At 59.4% G+C, this 14,857-nt stretch overlaps 1 protein-coding gene across 1 annotated transcript; it reads left to right on the top strand.

The window, feature by feature from the left end:
- The first annotated feature begins 221 nt into the window (after positions 1–221).
- Positions 222–14,026, top strand: GBX1 (gastrulation brain homeobox 1). Its single transcript, XM_074946658.1, has 2 exons — positions 222–681; positions 12,937–14,026. Exons 1-2 carry the CDS (start codon positions 222–224, stop codon positions 13,455–13,457), a joined length of 981 nt encoding a protein of 326 aa, XP_074802759.1. The 3' UTR covers positions 13,458–14,026.
- Positions 14,027–14,857: the final 831 nt, after the last annotated feature.

Raw genomic sequence — 14,857 nt, 5'->3', positions numbered from 1 at the left:
GCCCGCAGGACCGGGGGGGATCGTGAGAAAGGGAGCCGAGGACCCAGCATCGCGCGCAGCGCAGAGGGGGAGCCCTGCGCAGAGCCGGGGCACCGCGCAGCGCAGAGCCGGGGCACCGCGCAGCGCAGAGCCGGGCACCGCGGAGCAGCCGGGCGGCCCAGCAAGTTGGCGGCGGCTGGAACCCGTGGGGAGGTGGGGGCGCAGCTCCGCGCCCGCTCGCCATGCAGAGACCCAGCGGCCAAGGGGCCGCCTTCTCCATCGACTCGCTGATCGGGACCCCGCCGCCGCGCTCCGGCCACCTGCTCTACACCGGCTACCCCATGTTCATGCCCTGCCGGCCGCTGGTGCTGCCCCAGGCGCTGTCGCACGCGCCCCTGCAGTCCGGCCTCCCCCCGCTCGCCCCGCTGGCCTCCTTCGCCGGCCGCCTCACCAACACCTTCTGCGCCAGCCTGGGGCAGGGGGTGCCCTCCATGGTGGCGCTCACTGCGGCGCTGCCCAACTTCAGCGAGCCCCCCGACGGGTTCTACCCGGCGCAGGAGTTGCCGGCGGCGCGCACCAACCCGGAGCCGGGCTGCAGGCGGAGCGCCGAGAGCCTGGAGGCGGAGGAGCTGCCCCCGGCCAGGGACAAGGGGCCTCCCGAGCAGCCGCTACACTTCCCGGACCCCTTCCCCAGCCTGGCAGGTAAGAGCCGGGCTGCAGCCGCAAGCCCAGTCTAGGCCAGCGAACTTTCTGCGGGGTGGACGCTGACCCCTCTCACGGGTGCCGCAGCCGGGACCGGAGCGTCCTCCTGGAGCAGAGCGAGCCGCCAGCCCTGTTCCGTGCGCACAGCGCGGCGCGGTCCCTGCCCTCTGAGGGTAGCGATCCCGCCCGAGCAGCCTGGGCGCGAAGGGGATCCGTGCCCTTTATCGGCTCCGGCTACTGGGGGAGGGGGCAGGGGGCTGCTGGGGTGGGGAGCGATCGGGTGCAGACGGAGCGGGAGAGCTGGGGGTGGAGGGAACAAGGGGGCTACAGGGGAAAGACCTGGGAAAGGAGGCACGAGGGAGGGGCTCTGCGGAGGAGACACCCCGGGAACAAACAGAGCCGGAGTTGGGGGGAGCGTCCTGGGAGGCGCTGGGACCAGGGCTGAAGGAGGGGAAGGGACCCCGGGGACGGGTTGTGCCGGCGTTGGAGGAGGGTAGGGGGCTGCAGTAGGGATCGGAGGTCCAGAGGGGAGCGATGGGCGAGTGTGGAGCCTCCAGGGAGAAGGGGGCTGTGGGGTGGACAATAAGGAGGGGCAGGTGGAGCCGGAATTAGGGGGCTAAGGGGGACTGCAGGGGGAGAGGGGAAACGGGTTGGGGTAAAGGAGGCTGCAGCGGGAGGGGCAGGTGGAGCCGAGGTTGGTGGGCTGCAGGGGGGCAGGGGAAGCCGGTGCTGGAGGTGAGGGGAATTGCAGGGGGAGCTGAGGCTGAGGTGCAGGGGGCCGGGCAGACCGGGGTGTGTGGGGAAGGGGTCTGTAGGTGTGGAATAATCCGGGGGGCGCGGTGGGACTGCGGGGGGCAGGGCCCTGGAGGCTGGTGGAGCCGCCGTTGGGGGGCGTAGAGTTGGGGCGGGGGGTAAGGTGGCTGCAGGGGCAGGTAGACGTGGGGGGCGGGGGGAGGGGCCGATGGGGCGGGAAAGGGGTTTCCGGTGGAGGCCCCCTCTGCTGTGCCAGGGGCGGGAGCCCTCAGATAACCACAGCTGTGTGCTGGGGGGGGGGGAGGGTTGCGGGCCGCCCCCCGCGGGGATTGCTCCAGAGGCGGGGCAGGCTCCGGGTGTCGGTTCTTCGGCCCCCAGCCCCCCTCTGCCCCGGGCTGGCGGGCAGGGGAGGGGTCTCCCTCCGGAGCAGGCTCCCACCCCGGCCTGAGCTCCCCACGGGCTGCCCTGGGAATAGAAGTGGCCGGTGAGTGGGAAGCCCAGGCCCGAGGGAGAAGGGGCGGTGAGCGCCGCTCGGCTCGGGACAGACCCGGCTGTAGCTGCCCCTCCGCTGCGGGCTGCCTAGGCGTGTGAGACACCTGCCCCAGCAGCCCCCGGCGGGACGGGACCCAAGTTCCCGCGTGTGTGCGCGGGCAGCCCAGTGCCGGGCTTCGGGGGTGTTTAATTATACTTCGGTGATGGCGGGGTGTGGGCGCCACGGAGGGAGTGTCCGGCGGGGATGGGGTATCAGGTGAGTGGCTGCGCCAAAGGGTGTCTGGCGGGGGTGTCCGGTGAGTGGGTGCTCCCAGGTGTGGCGGGTTGGAGGGGGGGTGTTGGGTGTGCACAGGTGGGTGGCTGCGCCAAGAGCTGTCGGGGCGGGTTGGGGGTGTCCAGGGGAGATAGAGTTCAGGGGGGCGCAGGGGTGGCTGTGCCGGGGGTGTCCGGAGGCAGGGGTTGGGTGGGCTTGTGCGCCAAGGTGTGGCGGAATGGAGAGATTTCCGGCCCGGGGTGGGTCTGCGCGCGGGGGGGTGCGCGGGGCGGGGGCTTGGGAGGGCAGGGGGTGCCCGGCGGGGATAGAGTCGGGGGGGGGCGCAGGTGGCTGTGCCGGTGGGGGGGGCAAGGTGTGGCGGCATGGAAGGATTTCTGGCTGGGGTGTGTGTGTGCTTGGGGGCGGTGTTCGGCGGGGATAGAGTTGGGGGGTGCGCAGGTGGCTGTGCTGGGGTCTCTCGAGTGGGGGGGGCAAGGTGTGGCGTCATGGGAGGATTTCTGGCTGGGGGTGGGTCTGCGTGCGCAGGGGTATCCGGGGTTTGCGGGGGTGGGTGTCGGAACGGGAGGGAGGTGTCCAGCGGGTAGCGCTAGGGGTGTCGGTGGTTGCAGGTGGGACGTCTGGGAGTCCCCCGCCCCCGCAGCCGCTGGCCGCAGCTCAGCTGAATGGTCCGGAGCCGGGCCCCGCCATGCGTCCTGCAGAGGGTACCCGGAGTCGGGTCCGGGCTCCCCTCGGCCCACTCCCAGCGCCAGGGCGCGGCGCTCTCCGAGGTGCTGGCGCCCAGCTGTGGGTGCTGCTCCCCGGCGGCAGCGGGGATCGAGCTACGACCCGATCTGGCGGTGCCGGGCGCCCCGCAGGGACGGGAGCAGCTGGCGGCTTTATTCCCACAGCAGCGGCCGGAGGGTCCAAGTCCCCCCTGCCCCCATCAGAGAGACGGGGACACACAGGCCTCCTGCGCCGCTCGGGCAGCCAAGCAACTGCAACCTGGGGGGCTGGCAAACCCCGGCACCGCAGAGCGCGCCCGGCCAGCCCCTGTGTCCGAGAAGCAGCTCCCCAGTGGTCGGGGCTGCAATCACCGCTCCGGGGAGCCCCCAGCCCGCCGCAGGGAGGGACCTTCGGGGGGCGGGGCATTTCTAGATCTCAGCAGCCAAGCCCCCGGAAGCCCGGGGGAGTCTGGGGCCCCCTCATCAGTTTTCCCCTTGTCAGGAAACAGGTGATCGTCTGCGGCTACTTCTCCTAGCCAGGTGCTTCCCTGGGCCCCAGCCGCCGCCTCTGGCTTCCTCTCCAGCCTGCGGGAGGCCTGGCTGGAGTAACTTGGGGTGCGCGGGGGGGGGGGCTGCCTAACTTGTTGTTTGAGTCCCTCTGATGTCCCCTCTGAACAGGCCCGGTCTCTCTAGCTCTTCGCAGACGTGTGTTCCCTGCCTCCGGGCGTTTGCATCGCCTGTCCTGAATTCTGCGGTCTCCTCTGAGACCCACCTGGCCTTGGCCCCCTAATGTCACATTCGCTTGTATTACCGCTGGGCTCAGGCTCCTGGCGCCGCTCCGAGGAGGTTCCAGGCCCTTCCCCAGCAGCTGAGTTAGACCCCGCGAGGTGTACGCGTGGTTAGCATGATTCCTTCAACGGGCATTTCCTACCCTGATCGCTGCGAAATGCCATCCCTGGCCGTCCCCAGGCTGGGCCTGGTTCTTCCGTCTTCTCTGGCCTTCTCGCAACCTGAATAATTGTATGTCCTGTGCGGGCTTCCCCCTCCCGCTCACCCTCCTCTGCAGACCAGGAGGGATTAAGCCCTGGACCCAGTCCCAGTCCAGCTGATCTTTTAACCCGCCTCTTGGTGCTGCCCTTCTCTGGTTTCTGATCTATGACTGAACCCGCGCTCTCATCCTGCCTTACTTAGCTCCCTCCAGAGCACCAACAGTCTTGAGAAATCCGAACAAACTGGCAACCTGTTCTCCTTTAGCTATAGTTTTTCATGCACAAAGGATCTGATACCCGAGACATTTTCTAATACATTTCCTCTGCAGAAGTCGGGCAGCCTTGTGTCGCGGGTGCAGGGGCTGGGCGCTGGGGAACCCTGGGAATGAAGCCAGAGGGGGCCTCTGGCTGTGGGACCGCCCCCGGGGCGCGCTCTCACCAGGGCAAGTCCCCTCCTCCTAGGTCTCACCTCGGAGCATTCAGCCCCCTGTTCACACCATGAGCCCGCCTGGATGGGAAACCGGGGGAAGCCTTGCACTCCAAAGGGCCCTGCACCCCAACTCCGCAGTTAGGAGTGACTCTCAGCCAGCATGTAAAACAGAAGGTTTAATAGACAGCTGGAGCACCGCGTAGAACAGCTCGGGTTCGTACAGAAATCGGGAACATTTAGCAAAGCCCATCTTGGGGGGGTCCAGAGCTCTTCCCTCCCTACAGAGCCCCAAGCCAAGAGACGGACTCGTTTCCAGCAGCCCAACCTCTGACACACCCAGCTGCTTCTACTCCGTCCCAGGTTCTCTTTTCTGGGAAACAGGTCACCCGAACTCCACCTCTCCTTGCTCCAGCTTGCGGCCGCTGGTTGAGGGGCCTTGGCCATCAGCTGCCAGGTTAGAGAGTGTCCAGTCCTCGTCTGTACGCAGGCAGCTGGAGGAAGTGACGCCTGCCCCCGAGGGTCTCTGCGAACATCGCACTCTTGTCCACTTTGAGGTGTTTGGGTAATAGACAGGGGAAACTGAAGCACACCCAGTACTCATGGAAAACATTAAGACCCTTCCCTCCCCCGCCTCCCCACACTTTGTCCCTGGTATCTCAAGCTCCTCTGTTTATCATTCTTTTTTAAATACATTGGTTGAAAGTGAAGTAAGGCTCAGGGGTCTGTAATTCCCAGAATCCTGACTTGCACCTTTTTCAAAGAAGGTATAAAGCTGGCTCCTCTTCAATCCTCTGCTGTGGTTAGCTGCCTTTGTTAGCAACTCAGCTACTTCAGGTCTCTTGGGTACATACATATTTTGTTCTGGTGACTTGTTGCTCTCTTTTTACCAGTTCCAGCACCTTCCCTTTTGCACCTTGGTCTCTGACAGTCTTTTGAAAATCTAAATAAATTGTCACAGTCCCCTTTACCCATTTAGTTTATTGACATGTTCAGATAATTCTAAGATCAGCAAAATTAAAGGTCTAGAAAACATGACCCATGAGGGAAGACTCAAAAAATTGCATTTGTTTGGTCTGGAGAAGCCTGAGAAGGGATATAACAGTTTTCAAGTACATAAAAGGTTGTTACAAGGAGGAGGAAGGTGAATTGTCTTACCCGCAGAGGTTAAGGAGAACAAGAAGCAATGGGCTTAATTTGCAGCCAGGGCGGTTTAGGTTGGACGTTAGGAAAAACTTCCTACCTGTCAGGGTGGTGAAGCACTGGTATAAATTGCCCAGGCAGGTGGTGGAATCTCTATCATTGGAGATTTTTAAGAGCAGGTTAGACAAACCCCTGTCATGGATGGTCTGGATAATGCGTAGCCCTGCCGTGAGGGCAGGGGACTGGACTGGCGAGGACTTCCAGTCCTACGATTCTAAACGTGATTTTCCTTTGCAGACAATGTGCGGGTTAGACCCTCTCCTAGTGTGATCTACCAGGTGTTTATAATTTAAAATAGTCTATTACAACTTCATCCAGTTTCCCAGGTACAGATGTGAGGCTGACTGATCTGTAAGATCCTCTTTAAAAATGCATTTGCTACCCTCCAGTAGTTGGTGACAGTAGCTGGCTTTTAATAAGAGGTTGTATATTTTGCTAGCAGCTCCACACTTCCTATTCAAATGCCTTCAGAACTCGGCGATGGAGCATCTGGGCCTGGGGACTTGTGGCTTTTGTAAATGATCAGTTTGCTTCAGCACTTCTTCTGCTACCTTGATCTCCTTGAGCATCTCAACTTTATAGTGAGAAAAGAGCAGGGCCAGGATGGGAATCTCCACATGGAGACCGATGCAAAGAAATCACTTTGCTTCTCAGCAATGTTTTTGGCTTCCTTAATTGCTCCCTTTAATCCTCGGTGATCCAGTGGACCCCCCTCCCCCCAGTTCTTCACAGGCTTCTTGCTTCTGATGGACATAAAGAATCTCTAGTTTGTTTTTGCACCTGTTACATGTGCATCTGTGATACTTCTCTGGCCCCATCACCTTAGCACCTCCTGGGTGTGGCAGGGCGGGTCTCCCCGTGGCACAGATGAGGGAGTGAGGCACAGTGACTTGCTCAAGGTCCCAAAATAAGCCTTTGGCCAAGCAGGGAATTGAACACTGGCCTCCTATATTCTAGGCAAGGGCCTTCACTTTTTGCTGTGAAGCCCCACTTTGGCCCTTCTAGCTCCCCTCTCACCAGCTGTAACCTATGTGCCTGTTTGGTTCACTGGGGCAGGTTTCAAGGATTCTGGTGTGGCCCAAATAGCCTGCCCCCCCTGCTATTTAGCCCTATTGGCTTCCTCTTCGCTTCCCGCTCCCTTTTGTTCCACAGCTCCTCTGCCTTCAGAGCGTCTCTTATTGTCCTGGGTTTCTCAGGAGCACCCATGCCCCTTTGTTCTACTGCACTCCCCTGTCAGTGTCACTTCATGGGGCCTCCCCTCCTCCAGGCGTGGAACCTCATTTGATTGTGGTCACGGGGGGCGGCGCCTGTGCGTTCCGTCACACTGTTGGGACAGCGGGTGCCCAGGACCAGCCGCTCCACAGAACAGCGACCCGAAGCGTTACCTGGGCGTTGATCTGGTTGCCATTCTCCCTTCTAGCCTGGGCTCTATGACCGCACCAGCATCGTTCCGTTTGTGCCTCTGTACTGGTAGCTGGAGCCCCCGTTATCAGAACCAGCACCAGCTGCTGTGGGAGCCTTTGGCTGGAGCCCTTCTCCCAGAAGTGGAGCTCTTTCCTGCCCTCCTCTCTCCCTCCTGTGTCACGGGTACCCGCATGTCCCACTGTGCCAGGCCCCTCGCCAGCACTTGGTAGCAGCCCCTGGAGCTGCATGTCGTGGGTGAAGGGTGGTGCTAACGGTGGCTGCAGTTTGACCATGAGGATCCTTTGGCTGGTCCAGTCTGTAGGTTTCCTCTGGCTGGGGAAATGTTAAATATTTGTCATAAGCAGATTCAGTGGAGGTGAGGTTCCAGCCATGCACCCAAGGGGCAGAGTTGAGGGTGGAAAGGAACAAACCTGAGAGAACCCCTTATGTCCTGATAGCCCTCAGGACCGGAGAGGGACAACTGGGCTATGGTTCCACAAACAGCTGCGTCCCATTCTTTCTCTCTCTCCACCCCTGCACCTCCCAGCCAGGCTGGGTCCCCAAAGCACGTGTGCCCTGGTTCAGCTTTCCATAGTGACTGTGGTGCTTGCACAGACATTGCTGGGCCCCTGTGTGGCAGGTTGTCTGGCCTGCGTTAGACTGAGACTTTGGGATCCGTGGCCCTGATGTCCAGAATGGATGGGACAGAGGAGATGTGGCTGAGGGAGGAGTCCTCGGTCCCACCCCCCAGCAGGGAGGGGAATAAGACCAGGTCTGACCTGTTCACAGCTTGTGGCTTCTTGAAGGCTGTGGATTGTAGAGGGTGAGGTAGGGGCTGCCCAGCCTTGGTGTCGGAGTAACCTGCGTCTCCTTCGCTGACAGGCCCACGGGTGCTGCTGGCTGCCGGGGGGAGCATCTGTAGCTCAGGGAGAGGCAGGCATGGCTCTTGGCACTGGTAGTATGTAGTACCTGGCTCAGAGATGATTGGAAGCTCTTTTGCTACGCCTGGCTTGTGAGACGCTGAGGGGTGCGGATGTCTGGGTCGCAGAAGCGAAGGATGGTCAGAGGGCAGCAAAGCACAGACTTGCCTCAGGGGTCAAAGGTGCCGCTGACGGGCCTCGAGGGGACCTTGATGCCTTTTTGTTGACTCTCGCCAGGGTTCTCAGGCAGGTAAGGGAGCTGTTGGGGTGGGACTCCTCCCTGAGCAACCAGTTAGTCACATGGTAACTATTCTGTGTGACTAGTCGTGTGTGTGTGGGTGTCCCTACGGTGCCTAGAGATGAGCTGGGTGTTGCCCTGGAAGTACAGGGTGAACTGTGATGGACCCCCGGCAGGCAGGGACAGGCTAGTACCGTTGGTCTCCCAGTTACTGAGGTTAGGCATGGCAGTGCCATGTGTGTAGATCTGAGGGTGAAGTGGCTCCTACCTCTGTGATGGGGTGTAGCTGAATCGCTGTCCCGGCTCTGCCAACTCAGCTTGGCCCCCAGAGCGTTTCCTGCAGCTGGGCCTGGCCATGTTTCTGGGGCATGGAAACTCTCTGATGTGGCCTGCTCTACTCGGAGCTCTGACAACCACAGGACAGCCCTGTTGAGGAGAAGATGGGCCTGGCCCATGTCCCACCTCCCCGCAGCAGCGGCCAGGAGACACCCTCTCAGAAGGGACGTGTTCAGCACAGCTGCTAGGACCTGGGAGGCTTTCAGCTCCTCCAGGGTGGGCTACTAGCACTAGCGGGCAGCTGCCCCGAGGGCGCGGGGTGGTGAGGAGCTCAGGTATCAGCAAGGGCTGCAGAAGGAGAATGGAGACTCGTGCCTGGACAGGGGCTGTCTGGGGCCCAGCGCTCGGACCTCAAACATCTCTGCTTCCTGACTGGGGGCTTTATGGGGTCTATCTTCCATGTGGAGTTAGACCTGGGTGCCAGTCCCCCAAGTTGAGCACCTGGACTGGCCTCGCCCGGGTGGGAGGCCTGGTCTACACCTAAAACTTAGGTCAGTCTAGCTACATCACTTGGGATGTGAAAAATTCGCACCCTCAAGACAGTTCAGCCATCCTAAGCCATGGTGTAGACGCCACTAGACGGAGGGCAGAATTCTGTCAGTCTAGCTACTGCCGGGATAGAGCAGGGACAGCAACAGGGAAAACCCCGGCTATCGCTGTAGCAAGTGTGGATGCTATCACTGCAGCTCTGCCTCTGTAGTGTGACTGTGGTGCAGACAAGGGCTGAGTGTGGCACTCAAAGGGAACGTCAGGGTTGTGCCCTGTCTCTTTGTGGGTTGGAGCACTGCTGAAGAGGGAACACAGAGGGGAAGCAAGACGACTGGTTGTGTCCCAGTGAGATGGAGCTGGCTTGGGGCTTAAGCAGGCCGTGTGTGTCTGTGGGCTTGTTAATAATATGTATTTAAGCCTAATAGAACCTCTGTTCTGAAACCATCCTTGGACTGGGAGTGTAACATTAACACCCACCCTGCATTCCTGTCCTCGCTGGGGCTGCACTGACCGGTCTGTGTCACTCAGACATCTCTGGACACATCCCAGGCTCTTTTCCTTTCCTAGTGAGTTGTGGGAGAACTTCTTTGTCCTGGGAGCACAGGGGAATTGTGGGAAGGCATTTGTCACAGTCACCAGGCCGATGCTCTGGAACTGCTCTGTATGAAGCCAGTCAGGACTCCTTCACCAGGGCAAGAAGCTTACATGGCTTCCCCTTCCTGGGTCTGACCTTGGATCATTCAGCATCCCTGTCCTCACCATGGTGAGTCTGCCCAGGCGGGCTCCTGGGAAAGCCAGTGGGCCCTGCACCTCAACTCCACAGTCAGCTGTGACTTTCAGCCAGTGTGTAAAACAGAAGGTTTATTAATCAACATGTACACAGCATAGAACAGAACTTGTTAGCACAGAAATCAGTGACTTTCAGCCAAGGCCATCATGGGGGGACTGCAGGCCAGATGCCCAAGACACTCCTTCCTAGAGTCCCCCACAGCAGACTGAACTGGACCCAGCTGCCTGGCCTCCAGCATCCCCATTGCTCCTTCTCTGGTCTTTGTCTTGCTTCCCGGGCAAAGTGTCACCTGGTCACATCCCGCTCCTGGCTCTCAGGTTATGAAGGGCACCTTCCATTGCTTACGTGCAGGCAGCTGGAGCAGTCTCACCAGGCCCTGAGGGTCTCCACAAAAGTCACACCTTTTATCCCCACTACCTAGCCATTGGTGCAATACACAGGGAAACCGAGGCACACACAGTATTCATGCTAAACAGTAAGGCTCACATACAACACAATAAGGAGGAAAACCCCACTTTCTTGCAGCATCGGAGGACTATCAGCACTCAGGTGATATAGCCTGTCTCCTCCCTCCCTTACCAGCCTGAGTGAAAGCCGCACGGGGTGTTAGCTGGCCTGCTGGGGCCATGGACTAACCCAGGTGCAAAGCTGTCACCACCCTCCGGTGAGAGGGTTTCCTGTGTGGAAAGGAGGTGGTTGGGGTAACACCCATCCCAGCCTGGGCTAATTCTGCAGTGAGAACAGACCGATTTGTTCCCGGAAGCTCCAGTCTCTGCTGGGTTTGTCTCGGCCAGTCGGCCTTGTGCAATCTGTCGCAGGTGGCTCTATGCTGGAGCGGCTCTGGGCACTGGACCAGCGCTGCTGGCCCCTGCCTCTGTGGAGCTTCTTAGTTCCTTGACCCGGGGCTAAACCCCGGCCTGCTCTGCTTACAGATGCTGCCAGCTGTGCCAGGTGAGGCTGTTGGTTGGCAAAGCCTCCAGAAGAATTTGAGTTCCCCGGAGCTTGCCTGGGCATAGATCCCTTTGAGCTAACGATGGGGAGAAAGCAAAACCCCGTCTGCAATGAACTCTCTGCTTTTCTTTAGCTCCATGACTTAAAACCTTGTGAATCTGGCACCGCTCCCGCGGCAGAACAGAAGGGGATTGTTTTCCAGGAAGGCACTGGGAGTAGTGGTTGGGTTTAGAATGGACATGCGTGGTTCGGAGCTGCAGAGAGTGGGCTATGCTGCCAGGATGACTCTCCTGGAAGCCTGGGCCAGCTTCTTGGTGCTGTTGCTTCCCATCCTGCCGCTGCCCATGTGCGGAACCAGCAGAAATCCTGAAAAAACCCAACATCGAGTTTGACAGTTCCAGTTTTTGGCAAAAGTAAATTTCAGATTTCCACCATTGACTGTTCATGCGTGCTGGGGAGAGACATGTGTCATGTGCTTTTGGTTCTGTTCCTTGACTGGGTGACTTTACGTAGCTATAACCACAGCACAACCTGCAAACACTAGCTAGGGCAGCGGTTCTCAAACTGTGGGTCGAGACCCCATTTTAATGGGGCTGCCAGGGCTGGCGTTAGACGGGCTGGGGCCAAAGCTGAAGCCCCACTGGCTGGACTCAGGCTTCGGCTTCAGCCCGGGGTGGTGGGGCTCAGGTGACCAGCCCCAGGCCTGGAGCTGCAGGGCTCAGGTGGGCTCATGCTTCAGTTCCCCCTCCTGGGGTCATGCAGCAATTTTTGTTGTCAGAAGGGGGTTGCAGCGCAATGAAGTTTGAGACCCCCTGGGCTAGAGCAGAGGAGCTGTGGGTGGCGCTGCGTGGGGAGTGACCATGCAAAAGGCAGAGGGTCCCTGCAGCTGCAATAGTGGCTACTCGGACTCTGCAGTGGTGGTGTTGTTCCGGGAAGGAATTCCCAAACTTTAGTGAATGGGAATTTAACAGATTTCCTGATTTGTTTGCACTGATCACACATTAAAAGAAAGCCACCTCTCTGCCCCGAGAGGCTTTGGTTTGCCAGGGTTAGGTAACAGAACATGCAGAAGAGAACCGAGGGCTTACGGTGGAGCACAGACTTGAGAGTAAGTGATCAGAGGCAGCTGTGAAAAAGTCTGGTCGGGTTCCGCAGTGTCCTATCGGGAGCCTCGTGTGTGAGACACAGGAGGTATTCGTCCCACACTGCTTGGCACTCACAAGGCCTCAGCTGGAGTCCTGGGTCTGGGTCTGGGGGCTGCGCTCTAGGAAAGTGGATACAATGGAGAGAGTTCAGAGGAGAGCAGCAAAAATGATCAAATGTTCAGAAAACCTGACCTGTGAGGAAAGGTTAAAAAAACTGGGCATTTAGTCTTGAGAGAAGAAGACTGAGGGGGGGCTGATAGCCTTCAAATGGGTTATTACGGGCTGCCCTAAAGAGCATGGGGATCAATTGTTCTCCATGTTCCCCGGGGGCAGGACAAGAAGCAATGGGCTTAATGTGCAGCCAGGGAAACCTAGCCAGTTTTCCTAGTATCTGACCTAACTCTCAGGGGAGTTCAGGTCTGGAAGAGGCATCCCTGGGAGGATGTGGAATCCCCGTCACATTGGACAAACCCCTGTCAGGGATGGTTTACTTGGGTGTGCATCAGTACAGGGGCTGGAGGTGAGGACCTCCAGCCCTACATTTCTAGGATTCAATCTGCAACTGAAGTAAATGACAAGCGCCGCTTACTTCCCTGTAACATGGTAAACTCAAGCTAGACCAGTGGTCCCCAAACACAAGCACACGCATGCTGCAGAGCCCCCAACTCCAAACGGGCTCATCCCGTGAGCCTCGGATCTGCTGAGTCTGGGCTGGAGCCTGGTGACTTCCAGGCACGTGGGAGGGAGGGCACCAAAACCCGAAATTCTCCCTCACCTTTACCTCCCCCTCCTGGCATGGGCTGCATGGGGGAGGCTCCTCTGGCTATGCCGGTTCTGGTGCTTTGCACTGGTGCTGTGGGGTGGGAGGTAGGAGGGAGTGACGGGGGTGAGCCCTAGTGCAGACACAGCTTTGCTGTTGTTCCACGGGGCTGGCTCAGAGCAGGTGGCTAAAGTGCTGCACGCTCCCTTGCCCTTGGGACCCCTGTTGCTCCCCACAGGGATGCCAGTGCAGACAAAGCTCTGAGCTGGGGGGTGTTGGCCCAACACATCTCCCTTGGGGTTTCCCAGCTGGCGTCTCCAGAGCAGACTGGCTCCTTTTCCCCCTGCAGGTGCCCTGGCTAACGCTGTTTGTCTTGGCTGCAGATGGCAAGGCGTACAGCTCGGACGAAGAGAAGCTGGAGGTGAAATCAGCGGAGACCCCGTGCAGTGAGAGGGAAGAGGAGAGCTCTGCGCCTGACAGCGAGGATGAGAGCTTCCTGGATGGGAGCAGCGCCAGCTGCCTGGGGCCCAAGCCCAGGCCCAAGAGCAGCTCTGGAGGGGAGCAGGCACCTCCCGGCTCCAACCCAGGGAAGAGCCGCCGGAGGCGCACAGCCTTCACCAGTGAGCAGCTGCTGGAGCTGGAGAAGGAATTCCACTGCAAGAAGTACCTGAGCCTGACGGAGCGCTCGCAGATCGCCCATGCCCTCAAGCTCAGTGAGGTGCAGGTCAAGATCTGGTTCCAGAACCGCCGCGCCAAGTGGAAACGCATCAAAGCCGGCAACGTCAACAACCGCTCCGGTGAGCCCGTCCGCAACCCCAAGATCGTGGTGCCCATCCCCGTGCACGTCAACAGGTTCGCCGTGCGCAGCCAGCACCAGCAGATAGAGCAGGGCAGCCGGCCCTGAGCCCCCCACCCGCACGCTCCGGGCTCCACTCAGAAACTCTGTGGGAGGAAAACGCCAAACGCCCTGGCTGCAAACGAGCAGGCACGTGCCATGCCCAGCAGAGGGGCCTGCCTTGCATGGCCAAGCGGGGCTGACCCAAGCTCCCATTCCAGACGCTGCAGCAAAGGGAGAGGCTCCAGTGCAGACCCTGGGGGCGGTGCTGCAGGGGGAGTTTTAACCATTTGTGCTCCAGCCGCTGCTCACAAACCTCTCTGTAAATATCCCTTATTTATTCTGTGTAAAGTCTGTACATATGGAATTGTCTGTCTGTCTGGGGGAGTGCAGGGCTGCCTCCGGGAGGGATGGGGCTCTAGCTGGTGTTGGGCTCTGCTTGTACCGAGCCCCAGGGCTCCTGTGTGCAATGATCAGTCTGTGGGTTCTCCAGGCCCCTTATCTCTGCATGCCGCCCTCTTCCCCCACCCCTTCAGCCCCTCCTCCCTGCGGCAGGGCAGGGCTGCACAGAAGGGGTGGATGGCCTATGTATTCTCTCACTGTCCGTAAGGTATCGCTGTGACTGGCTGCGTCTGTGCCCCATCCATGTATAGTTGTGATTTCAATAAATTATTTTCTATGGAAAGGAAACAAGATTCTTCCCTGCCTCCCTGAAAGGAGAGGCTCTGCGTGGATACCATGCTGCAGAGGTGGCCGGGGGATGGGAGGTGGCAGAGGGGGAAGCAGCTCTCCGCCAATGTGGCACGTGCTGGAAATGCACCACACCAACGCAGCACGGTGCAAAATCAACACGGTGCATATTACATGGGTTAAAACCTGGCTGACCTCCAAAGGTAACTGCATGGGCCACCGTTTCCCAAGGAGCTTTCTGGGTGAGATCCCACAGATGGGACTGTTCTTGGTCTAACGCGATTTCAAATCTTCCTGATGATCTAGTCGAGAACATAGACAATTATTGCAGGTGTCACAGAGCCAGCCAGGGTGGGCGACGATGGGGTAGGTCGCAGTGCAGCCCGGACTGCTCATGGAAACAAAATGGGCTTTAATGCACCTCCGTGCAAGGTACCTGGAAATAAGGTGTCCCCTTTCCCCAGGCAGGGGAATTAATCATGGAGCAATTTCCCAAGGGCCATGGTGGATTCCCCATCCCTGACAAGTGGGTGTTTGGCTAACAGACCTGCTCTGGGCATCAGCCTAGATCACTCGCAGACTGCGCTTCTCCCTGAAGGCAGAGTGAGAACCAAGGGCGGGGGGCTGGAGCAAAAACCAGTTCAAACCAGACACACACTTTCAAGTGAGGGTAACTCACAGCTGGGGCCAGGTGGATTCTCTCTCACCCCATCTGCCGGCAGCGCTGGTGACTGAGAATGGGCGACAGGGGATGGATCACTTGATTCCCTGTTCTGTTC

This window comes from Natator depressus, chromosome 2, assembly GCF_965152275.1.
Source record: "Natator depressus isolate rNatDep1 chromosome 2, rNatDep2.hap1, whole genome shotgun sequence".
NCBI lineage: Eukaryota > Metazoa > Chordata > Testudines > Cheloniidae > Natator > Natator depressus.
This window is presented reverse-complemented; position numbering and strand designations above follow the sequence as displayed.